This window comes from Talpa europaea (assembly GCF_964194135.1).
Source record: "Talpa europaea genome assembly, chromosome: 5".
NCBI classification, from domain to species: domain Eukaryota; kingdom Metazoa; phylum Chordata; class Mammalia; order Eulipotyphla; family Talpidae; genus Talpa; species Talpa europaea.
In genome coordinates, this window is record NC_140071.1 from 54,671,657 (window position 1) to 54,685,217 (window position 13,561).

At 37.8% G+C, this 13,561-nt stretch overlaps 1 protein-coding gene across 7 annotated transcripts in view; it reads right to left on the minus strand.

The window, feature by feature from the left end:
* The window catches only part of ERBIN (erbb2 interacting protein), a gene marked incomplete at both ends in the record, with an annotated part of 78,262 nt that extends 70,250 nt beyond the window's left edge, over positions 1 to 8,012 (minus strand). For 6 of the 7 annotated variants that reach the window (XM_084233355.1, XM_084233357.1, XM_084233356.1 and 3 more), the window contains 2 exons: positions 3,700 to 3,817; positions 4,824 to 5,012. In XM_084233355.1, the coding sequence (XP_084089481.1) occupies positions 3,700 to 3,817; positions 4,824 to 5,012 (307 nt within the window). Of the gene's footprint in view, positions 1 to 3,699; positions 3,818 to 4,823; positions 5,022 to 7,970 lie in introns of those variants that run through there. The other variant, XM_084233358.1, reaches the window with a different exon arrangement.
* Between the last annotated feature and the right edge of the window lie 5,549 nt (positions 8,013 to 13,561).

Sequence of the window (13,561 nt, forward strand, 5' to 3'; positions counted from 1 at the left end):
CAAGCAGGACATATAGCTAAATAAATATAAAAATATTATTCAATCTGATGTATTAAGATTACTAGATAAAACTAATACAGAGACACATATAAGAGGGTTGATGACAGACTATAGACTATTCAAAAGGAGAATTAGATTACTATAGAAAATTAGGGATTATTCATTTTTCTCATTCGGAATATAAGATGAAACTCTCAGCTATCTCTAATATTAGTGATCAATCACCTGAATAGTAAATAAAAACATAGTGATTTAAAAATCTGATAAACACTATACTAATACACAGTGAGTATACCAACCTTTTCTTTAAGCAAGCTATTAATCAAATGTGTGAATAAGGAAATTCAAATTTTTCATAACCAACCACATTAACAGAGAAAGCAAATATGTCAAAATGCTAACAATGGGTGAATCCATGGTTATATTATCAATTAAGTAGACTTTTCATTAGGGGATAAAATTTTTTAATAAGAGGGGGAAAAGGTTTACTATTATACATAAATTCAATTTACATATTTTTTATTAAAATGAAATTAATTTATAACAAAATTAATTTTAAATTAAATAATTCAAGAGTCAATTAAAATAGTTTTAAATGTTGGGCCTCCCTGGTGGCGCAGAGGTTGGGCGCTGGGTTGCGAAGCTGCTTGCAGCCTCTGCGGCTCCGGTTCAATCCCCGGCTGCTCCCCAGCCACCCCGGAGGAGGGTCCCACATGGATGGCGCGCAGACCTCTCCTGCTGCCCGCTGCTCCCCTCAGCAGTGTGCTTCGGTCCTTCTGCCTGCTCTGCTCCCCGCTCTGGCTCTGGTGAATTCTCTCACCCTCCTGCACTTCTGACTGTACCCAGTGCTTGTACAAATAAAATAAATAAATTTAAAAAAAAATAGTTTTAAATCTAAAATCAATTGGCTATTGACAACTGAAACCCAATAGGGTACTAAATGCTATAACCTTCACCTGAACTATATGAATGAATACATTACAAATCCTTTAAGAGGATTTTTTCTTTATACCAGAAGGGCTAATTTGATCATCTACCTATGAAATTTATAATTTTCTTATTGATATGGATTGTCTGCATTTAGATAATTAGGGATTACTAAATGAAGGCATGCAACAAATTTATATTTTGCTTCAAAATATCTTTTGTGGTGAAGATGGACAGACACAGTGGCTGTTAACTGTCAAGCACGAAAACAGGATGACTCTGTTAATTGGTCCTAAGGTGGTTTTGGTAAGTTCTGAAATTTAAAAATGATGTGACAGAGGGATGGATACTCATATCACCAAGATAAAAAGTAACTCTGGAATATGGTTATTAGGTTTTAGCACTAACTTCTGGGGACTTGTTGATAAATATTTCTTCCAATTATCATAACTGGAGGATATTATCATATAAATAATATTATACTGTAATATATATTAATATATACTATATAAAGAATAGTATAAGGAGTTACTTGAACATGACTTAGTATTTAGTATATGTTGAAAAGTTCTACCTTCAGGAAGAACATTTAAAATTTATCCTCTTCTGATTATCCCCATTTTAAATTATAATAAATGTATGTCCATTCTAAATTTTTCATGTGTCTGCTTCTCTATCCTGCCAAAGAAACACCTCAGCATGTGAAATATATCTTTTGCTTCTCATCATTAATTGTAATCGTAGCTTCTAAGAAAGTACTTGGGACAGTGTAATCTCTCAGTAAGTATTTGCTGGATGTTTAATTCATTAAAAAGTTACACCACCTTTTTTTTTTTTTTTTAAAGATTTATTTATTTATTTATTTATTTATTATACAAGCACTGGGTACAGTCAGAAGCGCAGGAGGGTGAGAGAATTCACTAGAGCCAGAGCGGGGAGCAGAACAGACATATTGACAAAATACACTGGTGAGGGGAGCAGTGGGCACGGCAGGAGAGGTCTGTGCGCCATGTGGGACCCTCGCCGGTGGCCGGGGATCAAACCGGCGCTGCAGAGGCTGCGGGCAGCTTCGCAGCCCCTTGCTCAACCGCTGTGCCACCAGGGAGGCCCCACAACTTTTTTTTTTAACCTTTAACACACTACACTGGCAATAGTATTGATGGGGCGCTACATTACTTTCCACACTTACGGATTTATAAAATGTGTGTAATCAACAATGGACACTGCAGTTGTTACTCTTTTTTTTTGATCATTATAAACAGGGCAGGGAATATAAAAACAAAAATTTAAGAACATATGAATATGTACACATATGTATCCATAACACTTTAAATAATTAAAAGGTCAATAACAATTTATTACACTTATTTTCTACTTAGCTTTAAGCTATCAAAGATCATTTAAATACTGGATTGCTGGAAACATCATGACACATTTTTTCTATGTCTTTCAGAGGTTACTTACTTATATAAGGAACAAAGATCAATGATATATTGCCTGTTTTGTTCCATAATCTTTTACCATTTTTCAGTGTGCTTCATGATTCCTCATTCACAGAACGATGGCTTCATTGGCGAAAAACTGAACAAGGTACTGATTTACAATATCATCTGAATTATCTGAATTGAACGTTATACCTCACAGGGGTTTCAAAGAGAACTAAACAAGTAGAAGTCTGATGGCACAAGGTCAGGCAAGTATGGGGGATGTGGCAACACATCCCATTTCCAAGCTCCAATAATTTTTGATGGGTGATCAAACTTGTGCATAGTCTCATGTTGATGTGATGAAACACAACTCCTTTATGATTAATGAGCCCTGGATGTTTCTGGATGATGGATTCATTCTAACTGTCCAACTGCCGATAGTACACACTCGAATTGATTGTGGTTTCTTGGTAGGAGCTTGAAAAACACGACACCTTTAAAATCCCACCACACTGAGCACATAACTTTCCTCTGACGAGTGTATGCTTTCAATGTTGTTTGAGGTGAACCATCATGTCGGGACCAAGACCATTTGAGCACTACACTGTCGTAAACAATCCACTTCTCAGTCGCTTCAAAAAAGGATTGCTTTCCTGACATTTAATGAGCATATTGCTGATGTTTCTATGTGTCAAATGAACTTCTTTGAGTTCAACAGGAACTGAAATATCGAGCTTGCTCACGTATGCCAGTTTTTTCAGGTGGTCACGAATGACTGACGCATGTTCAACATTTCTGCAATCTTTCATGTTGTATAATGTGGGTTTGACTCAATCCATGCCTTTATTTTGTCATCATCAACCTCAGTGGGTCTCCTTGACCGAGGAGCATTGTTGAGATCAAAATCACCAGCACAGAATTTCATGAACCATCTTTGGTAATGATGTACTTGTAGAGCATTGTAACCATACCCTTTATGCAACATTTCACAAGTTTGACATGTACTCTTCCCTTTATGGAAGTAAAACAGTAAAATATGGCAAAATGCAGAGTTTGGGCTTCCATCTTCAACTTGTAAAATCAAAACTCAACCAAATCATTCAATTTTTTTTAGAATGAAGCTAGAACTGTCCACTGTTAAATGAGTAGCAATAACATAGATGTGAATGACTCCAGCACTTCCAAAAATGAACTAGTGCCATTTGTTGCAAAAATGTGTCATGATTTTTCTAACACCCCAATATATTACTATCTGACTTTGTCACTTTTTATTTGCTAAACCACAGTAGAAATCTAAGTAATATAGTATGTTCCCAAGTATAAAAAGTTAGGGGGGGAATCTTACCATTTTTGCTGACATCCAGTTCCCTGAGATTAATGAGATTTGCAATAGCTGCTGGTAATGCTGTTAAGTCATTGTCTGGCAAACTGAGTTTATGCAGAGACTGACAGTTAAAAAGTTGCTATTGAAACGAGAGGAAAAGATTTTGATTATTTAAAATTCCTTAAATATTTCATATATTAACTTTTATACAATAATATTAAAACTCAGTAAATTATACCTACACAAATACCAAAGAGCTCATTGTTGTATGCTATTATGGATACAATACGAACACACAAAAAATAACAGAATAATTTACAGCCTCAACCTTCTGCCCTGAGAACAATGCACTAAGCGAGAATAAACATATGGCTGTAGTCTCTGTTGAGGCAGTAAAAAATAAATGACTATTAAAAATGGTAAACTGTGGAGTTTGTATGTCAAGCATCCTTAATCCAAAATCAAAGTCTATACAATTTAAATCAAAACAATAAGTACTACTGATTTTATACAACAATTTGGGAGGATAGACAAAACAAATAAGGAACAAATACACTGTTACACTAAAAGCACAATAATGAAATGTGATCTAAAAATACATGTAACCAAAGGTAGTAGTAAGTAAATAGATCACTTCCTAACTCCATGCCCAAAAAAATTGGAATACTGAGGAATTAGAGCAGTGAAAACACTAGAGCAGTGAAAACAGTATGTTTTCGACTGGCTTTCTCTGTTCTTTTGATTGTATTTCTTTATATTTCACATATGAGTGAAATCATACAGTATTTGTCTTTTTCTTGACTTATTTTGCTTAGCATAATCCTCTCAGTTGACATCCATATGGATGTCAGCCAGTCTACTTACTGGCTGAAGAAACTGTGTAGTCTTATTACCTTAATGACTATAAAACAACTGGAATTGAATGTAAACATTTAAGTTTTGTGGACAAATATTCAGTAAGTAATGAAGAAATACCAGGTTAAAACCTTTAAAAAATATTAATTGTGCTGCATACGCGAAGATAAAATTAAACCAAAAATAGAGAAAAGTACACACATATATCTGCACATTGTGGCAATACTGGGAACAGCATTTCTAGACATAAAAATAACCAAAGCAATTCTTAAAAGACAGTATTAAGATACCTTTGGGAGCTCTTCAATCTGATTAGCATCTAAGTAGAGCTCCTCCAAAGTTTTTTCAAAAGTAAAAATCTCTTTGGGAACCTGTTCCAAACTGCAATGAGAATAATCAAGTGTGGTGACAGTCTCCTCTTCTCCTCGTAGACAACGACATGGTACCAAACGCACAAACAAACTTCGTTTTGTAGTCATTTTTAGACACTGCAATATGCAAGTAAAAATGAATTTAGTTAAAATGCTTTTCAAAGCAAATTATTTCAATCAACTTATCAAAATTTATATATCACTGATAAATACCTCCTCCCATATATATAGCCAGTGAAACACACTTAACATTATTTTACTATCAAAATATATATATTCTTTTTTTAAAAAAGATTTATTTATTTATTTATACATACAAGCACTGGGTACAGTCAGAAGTGCGGGAGGGTGAGAGAATTCACCAGAGCCAGAGCGGGGAACAGAGCAGGCAGAAGGACCGAAGCACACTGCTGAGGGGAGCAGCGGGCGGCAGGAGAGGTCTGCGCGCCATGTGGGACCCTCCTCCGGTGGCTGGGGAGCAGCCGGGGATCGAACCAGCGCTGCAGAGGCTGCGGGCAGCTTTGCAACCCAGGGCTCAACCGCTGCGCCACCAAGGAGGCCCAAAATCTATATATTCTGAATTTCAAATTAAGTTCAAGCAATTTTGATCTTTGCAAAATGATCTAATCAAATCAATAATCCCAATCCATTAAATCCTACATAGTTCTGTAAGAACCATACTTTACAAGTCTGCTTACCCACAATAAGGGAAGACCTAATACAACAAAGATAGTTCTTTAATTTCTGACTAAAAGTTGTTGCTTAATTAAGGACTTGCCTATACAGTACTGAGTAGGAAGCAGGGAAAACAAAGCTGTTTTCAGGTCTTCTTTTTTTTTTTTTTTTTTTTTAAGAGAGGCATGTTTATTTTATTTTAGTTATTTGTTTGTTTGTTTTGATTATACATGCACTGGGTACAGTCAGAAGAGCAGGGGAGGGTGAGAGAATTCACCAGAGCCAGAGCGGGGAGCAGAGCAGGCAGAAGGACCGAAGTACACTGCTGAGGGGAGCAGCGGGCGGCAGGAGAGGTCTGCGCGCCATGCAGGACCCTCCTCCAGTGGCCGGGGTGCAGCCGGGGATCGAACCGGCGCCGCAGAGGCCGCGGGCAGTTTCGCAACCCAGCGCTCAACCGCTGCGCCACCGGGGAGGCCCTGTTTTCAGGTCTTCTTAACCAGCCCTCAATACCAATCATCTTTTTGTTAAAAAAAAAAAAAGGAAAGGACAGGTTTATTAGGAAAAGGAGAAAGAAAAAGAGAGGCCACCTGCATGGTCACAGATGGGCAGGAGAGCTGCTCTTTGCAGACCAAAGGTGGGGATGTAGAGATTGAGGGTCATTATAGAGAATCACAGGTCCTTACAAATCAACCTAGTGACACCCTAGAAGCAATTAATCTAGCAATAGACAATAATTCCACAAAGGAATGAACCCATCCCCAAAAGAACACAGTATCAGTACAATTTCTGTTCTGGCAAAGGGCACCTCTCCTGCCCATCTGTGACTATGCAGATGGCCTCTCTTTTTCTTTCTCCTTTTCCTAATAAACCTGTCCTTTCATTTTTTTAAAAAAAAGATTTATGTATTTATGCATACAAGAACTGGGGTACAGGCCAGGTGTGGGGGTGAGAGGACCCACCAGAGACAAGAGTGGGGAACAGAACAGGCAGATTGACTGAAATACACTGCTGAGGGGAGCAGTGGGCAAGACAGGAGAGGTCTGCTGTGCCCTGTGGGTCACCTCCCTGGCTGGGGATAGAATTTGTGCTGTAGTGGCTGCAGATAGGTTCATAGTGCTTCATCTGAACCACCTGCGCCACCAGGAGGGCCCCAATAAGGCTATCCTTTTAAAATGTAACCTTCACCTGCCTGTGTCTGTGCAAATGTTTTCATCCACTGGATAAACCCATCATGTACAAATGAAAAAGTAACTGTCGAAACTTTCTTAGAAGTAATCCAAGGACTCCTACTCTCACCAAAACCAAAACCTTTTCAAAACATCAGTAGGATCAAAGAACTTGGAAGATATGGCTTTAAAAAATGCACTTCCTAGAAGTCATAATGGGTTTGGGGTAAAATGCCTAGATGAGACTACAGGATATAATGTGTTACTACCAAATATATGTGATTTAAGAGAGTGTATTTATTTTAGATGTTGTCATTTGTACAAGGCATTAAAGGTATAAGGCAGTTTAAAGGGCAGAGTATCTGTTACTGAAGATAAAACCACCTCCACGATTATTCTGTCATGATCACACTGCAGACAGATGGTCAGAAATTATAGAACTTCTTGGAAAAGACAATGAATTCAGAAAAGGAAGGTTAACTGCTTAACTCTAGAAAGCTGCAAAAACAGCATACATTTCAAAGGAAAACTTCCTATGAACAGAGAATGTAAAGAAAGCAATTCAGATCTCAGATTAAATTCAGTGGGTTCTAATTTAGCAGATTAAAAACTGCTGACTGACATGAAAGGAAGGGGAACCTTAATTACTGAGAGCAGAGGAAGAAAGTACCATACGAAAGAAAAATGAGTAACAATACCTAAAAAAACAATCCTCCCTACACAATACCACAAAGAAGTAAACCATGGGACAAAGCCTAGCCTTATCTGAAGAACGGGGACTGCTAATTAGAATTGCAGTGTCATGATATTTAAAACCAACCTTATAAATGACTTAATATAGTAAATGTAAAAATATTCTTATCAGGGCCTCCCCTGGTGGCGCAGCGGTTGAGTGTTGGGCTGCAAAGCTGCCCGCAGCCTCTGCAGCGCTGGTTCCATCCCTGGCCGCCAGCAAGGGTCCCACATGGTGTGCAGACCTCTCCTGTCTCGCCCGCTGCTCCCCTCAACAGTGTATTTCATCAGTCTGTCTGTTCTGTTCCCTGCTCTGGCTCTGGTGAATTCTCTCACCTCCCACGCTTCTGACTGTACCCAGTGCATGTATAAACAAACAAACAAATAAATAAATAAATAAAATACGTGCCTCTTTAAAAAAAAAAAATTAAAAAAAAAAAAGACTTAATAATAAGCCATACACTTTGTAACCAAAGAAATTAAAGCTACTTACCACGGGGTTGAATTTGTCTCCCTGATGTTTCTTAATTGAGTCAACATTCTATGGGAAAAAAAAAAAATTGAGAAAAAATAAGATTAACAATTGAGAATAAATTACTGTGACTTTAAGAAATTTTTCTTATTTCTTATTTAAAGAGTAAAATTCTCACAAATGTACCCATACAAGTTTGCTAACTTCTAAATAAATAGCTAACTTTTTAACCAGTAACTACACTGTTCTCAATGCTTGTTAACTATTTAAAATATTCAACTCTATTACATAATTTATATGGTAAGTCCTCACTCAAAATCATCTTGGTTCTTAGAAACTGTGACTTTGAAAGAAATGATATATAGGAAAAACAGGTTCTCAATAACATCATTTTGTTCAACATCTGCGGGGAGTCTTACCAATATTATAACAAAGCAACATTACTTGAGGACCTGCTGTATCCATCCATTAAAGGCCCATTTATTTGAAGTTAGTGAGAAATAATAAAAGTTTTCCAAGCAAATAAGCTCTAATCACCAAACATACTTAAATTTAGTAGTTTTTCTGGCTCTGTGGGGCAGGCACTGCTGATTGCTTGTTGGAATCTACTCCTCCTATCCAGAACTTTTATTTTATTCGGGAATACTTTTTGAGTTTTTCAGAGTAGGGAAAGGCGGAAAGAGGACAGACGACACAATTAAAATCCATTATATACACTTTGAAATCTACTTTGCCAGTTGGTTCTGAGGAAACATTTGCTTTCCTTAAAAGGGATAGATGTGAACATGATGTCTCCTGTGCAACAACTAACTATACCAGGACCATAAGTCAACAAGAGTGAGGATAAAAACCAACCAATAGGGAAAGGACAGGGGTGAAAAAACAAAATAATCAACAATCAATAACAACACATAGTAAAAAGACAAAACAAGCTGGAGGTCTCTTAAAGCACTGCTAAGCAACGAATCAATGTTAACTACAACCTACTTCTGGATTTCATGGTAAATTAAAAAAACTAAGTTCCCTACTTGTTAAAACCATTGCTAGTTTTCTGCATTTACAGCAACACATTCCACTGAGACAGCCTGAAATAATAGCATTAACAAAAAGTAAACACATTGTAAATAAACTTTTTCTTACATATTCAGTGATATCTGAAAATTAATTAAAAATGAATTGAAGATTTAAATGTTAAGACCTGAAACCAGAAAATACATAGGAAGAAACAGGTGAGAGAAGCTCTTAGACATTAAACTTGGAGATGTCTGAGGATTCAAATCCAATGTCATGGGAAACAAAAAAATAAATGGGACTACATCTAACTAAAAAGCTTCTGCACAATGAAATAAACTATTCAAATGAAAAGGCAACCTACTGAATGGGAAAAGATACTTGCAAATCATACATCCAACAAAGGATTAATATTCAAAATAGATAAAGAATTCACACAACTCAATAACAAAAAGAAGATCTGATTAGATACTTCTCCAAAATACATACAATGTACAACAAAAACATTAAAAAGTTCATCATCTCATTATCAAGGAAATCAAAACAATGAAATAACATCTCACAGCTGTGAGGACAGCTATTATCAAAAAGACAAGAAACAACAAGTGTTAGGAGACAACTTGGGGGAAAAAAGGAACCCTCAAATACAGCAGGTGGGAATGCAAATTGGTGCATCCACCATGGAAAACAGTATGGATATTTCTCAAAATATTAATAAAACATTGTATGATCTAACTATCCTAACCCACTTCTGGGTATTGGTCTTAGGATGATAAGAACACTAATTCAAAGTGACATATGTACTTCCAAGTTATGCTAACTGAAATAAATCAGACTGTTTCTTTCATATGTGGAAGATAAACAAATGAACAAACAAAACAAAAACTCCCAGGCTGTAAGAACTAAATAGTGGTTACCAGAGGGAAGGGAGGAGAGGGTAAATGGTAAAAGGGGTCAACTGTATGGTGTAGGATGGAAATTAGACTTTTGGTGGAGAGCATAAAAATATAGTATAAACAGATGTTGATCTACAATACTCTACACCTGAAATCTATATACTATAACCAATGTTACATCAATAAATTTTAATATAAAATAAAAAGCTATTCTACAAAAAAGTTCAGTGACATTAATAAATGTGTTTCAGAATTTTTAGTCACCCTAAGTATACTAAGTTTTTTGTCTCCTATGGTAAATAGTTTAGGATTGAGTTATGTAACCATCTCTGCAAATTCTACATATGTAACAGGGTGGTGCCCAGGGAAAGGGGTGGTTCCAAGTTCCCTGCCCCACCCAGGGAGGGTGGAACTGAGCAGGGAGGAGATGAAGCTAGAGAGACTGGAGGAGGACCAAGGAGACCTGGAGGAGGCACATGGAGCAGAGAGATATGTGAAGAAGCTGTGCTTCCTTCATGGTCTTGGACTGGCTGAAACAGATGAAGGTGAGGGACCCCTGGGGAGGTCAAACAATGGCAGTTTATATCTTGATTTTGATTTTGCTCTTTTCCTTCCAGACTTGTCTGGCTGTGTCTTAGCCCTGTGTATGGGTATCCACCAGAAGGTGCTTTAGACTTGTGGTAGGCTTTCAGGCCTCAGTGGCCCTGCTTTGGGTCAATCTGGTCAAGCTTGGCATTTACCCACGAGAGGATGGGTAACTTCGGGCGCTCGAAACTTTGGAAACTTTATTCTTTCCCATTCTTCCCCTTTTCTGTATTGCACAGTAATTGTATTAAAGTTCCCTGGCATTAAAGGTCTTACACACTAGAGTATGTTTTGTTTTAATGCAGCAATGGCAGAACCTATTTAGAGATAGGGAGCAGGTTTGGGGATTCTGGGGCCCCTCTCCCTGACCTGTAACACATTAATAGATGGCACAAAAACAACAACAAAAAGCCTTTCTGGGCATAACAAGCAAAGATGGACACTGAATTCAACATACTCCCAACATATGTAATTATCTGGTAGAACGGAATTGCCAATAACCTAAGATGAAGTAAGAATGGCAGGAGTAGGTTGGAAAGAGAAGTTTGAAACTTCTAGTTTGAAGTACATGAAAGATGTCCTAGTAGGATCCTGAGTAGACAGTTGAATATGGGTACTCAGAAATGTGGGGAGAAATCCAAGCTAAGGATATAAATTTGGAAGTCATGTACTTGATATATTTAAAGCAATTGAATGAAAGCATCAAGGGCATGAGAGTAGAAAGAAAGGAGAGAAGGCTCAATGACTTGAGTCCTAAGATATTATCAACTATGATAATGAGGACACAGACCTGCCAATGTATAGCTAAGTGAAGCTCTTATTATCTTGACAAGATAACTTATCACAGAGTGGTAGAGACAAAACACTGTGTGGAAGGGATTCCAAAAAAAGGAGGATAGTTGAACAGAGCAAATACACACAACTCAGGCAGTTTGGCTAAAAAGACATTAGAAAAATAAAGGAACAGTGAGGACAAAATGTGACTGGAGAGTCACAGCAGTGGATTTGTAGGCAAATGAGAATAATAAAAGAGCCCATTGACAAACTTATAAAAAGATTTAGGCAACCATTCATAGACAGTCCTAGCAAAATCGCCTGCCAATAAAAAAGCTACTCATGAGGAAGAAAACAAAAGAAACCTTTAATGCAATGGTATAAATAGTAGAACAAAACTCACTTAGGCTATTTTTCAAAAACATAGATTACCACACCTTCTCGCTAGATAATATGATTTAGGAAATTAGGTATAAAACTTGTGATTCTTTATTATGCATGCTGATGTTAACTTGTTTCAACTGTTTTCAACAATGATTAACAAATGGTTAATCTTATTTCATCTATACTCAAATCACCATATTTTTTCCCTCCTCCTCCTCGTTTACTATTTTTTTTTAAAGATTTATTTATTTATTTATACAAGCGCTGGGTACAGTCAGAAGCACGGGAGGGTGAGAGAATTCACCAGAACCAGAGTGGGGAACAGAACAGGCATAGCGACGAAATACACTGCTGAGAGGAGCAGCGGGCGCGGCAAAAGAGGTCTGTCGCGCAATGTGGAACCCTCACTGGTAGCCAGGAACTGAACAGGCGCTGCCCGGCGCTGCAGAGGCTGCAGGCAGCCTCGCAGCCCTGCACTCAACTGCTGCACCACCAGGGGAGGCCCTCGTTTACTATTATTGTGACAAACTTTCAGTTTGGGAATTATAACAATTGAAAAGTTAAATCACTGCAATGCCTTTAAAATTAAAGTTTGCTATATTCCCCTATCATTCTAAAAAGATCAAAAGATATACTTGGCCAGATTTAAGAGAAATCTTATATTGGAGTGATCTTCCTGAGTTAGGAATTAAATGGCACTACAACGGCCCTGCAGATGTGCCCACAGCTATTGATAAAGAAACTGTAAGAAGCAACTCTGAGCATAGGAATGACCTCCTGGATGAGCTCCACCATTTTTTTTTACTTTTATAGATTCCACCCCTGTTCACTGAAGAGATTTCAGGCACCCAGGATTTCCAACTCTCAGCATGTCATGAACCTGACTTTCTGAATGAGGAGGTCCATGGGAACCAGGGGCATAGTTAAGCAGCTATCCATGGCATATCACTGAACATGTGTGCTGTGCTCTCTTGCATTTTGAATGTGACCTGCACCGAGAGACACACATGGAAGACATGGGGAACAGAGACAGGGACAGATATATGGAGGAAAAATTTGGGAGAGAGACATGTAGGGAGGCTGCTCCTGGTCCGTGACAGAGATAATGGCAGCCATCATCTTAACCACATGTTGGACTACATGGTATATTTTGAATTCTGACTCTCTCCTTTTGTCCCAGCTCTTAAGACCTGCCCAATCTCTTTCTTGTGGTTCTTTACCATAGGTACCTTAGACTTGTGGCAAGCTTTCAGGCCTCAGCAGCCCCACTTCAGGCCAAGCCTATTTAGCTGAGTATTTGCCCATAAGCGGATGATTAGTTTTTGGAGTTTTATAAGGAATATCCTTTCTTTTCTCTTTCTCTATGCACACCAATTCTATTAAAAAATCTTTCAAACTTTCCTTTGAGCATGCAGATGGCTGGACTGCTTTTAGAACATGCACCCCTTAACAGTTTGGGTTCCCTGAGTTCCCCCACAGTCATGCACTAACATTATTTGATGGTATTTAAATGATCATCTAAGATCATTTTAGTTTAATTACAGCCATCAGTGTGTGCTTATCTGTAAGTGACATCTGTGATTAGTTCCAAGGCATTTATTATTAACCACTTAAAGTACATAAATAGTAAACAACGGAAATAGGAATATGACAGATAATAAAGGTAAACAATTTATGTAAAGAAAATATTATAAAATGCATCATAAAATTAATATACTATATTGCATCTACAACATATACAGCAATAAATGAGGAAATAGCATAGTTTCACGTTTATGGTTATAAAATCATCAACGCCTGGGCCTCCCTGGTGGCGCAAGGGGTTAAGCACTGCACCCACAGCCTCTGCAGTGTAAGTTCGATCCCCAACTGTCCAGGGAGAAACCCACATGGTGAGGGAGACCTCTCCCATCTCGCCCACTGCTCCCCTCAGCAGTGTATTTCAGTCAGTCTGCCTGTTCT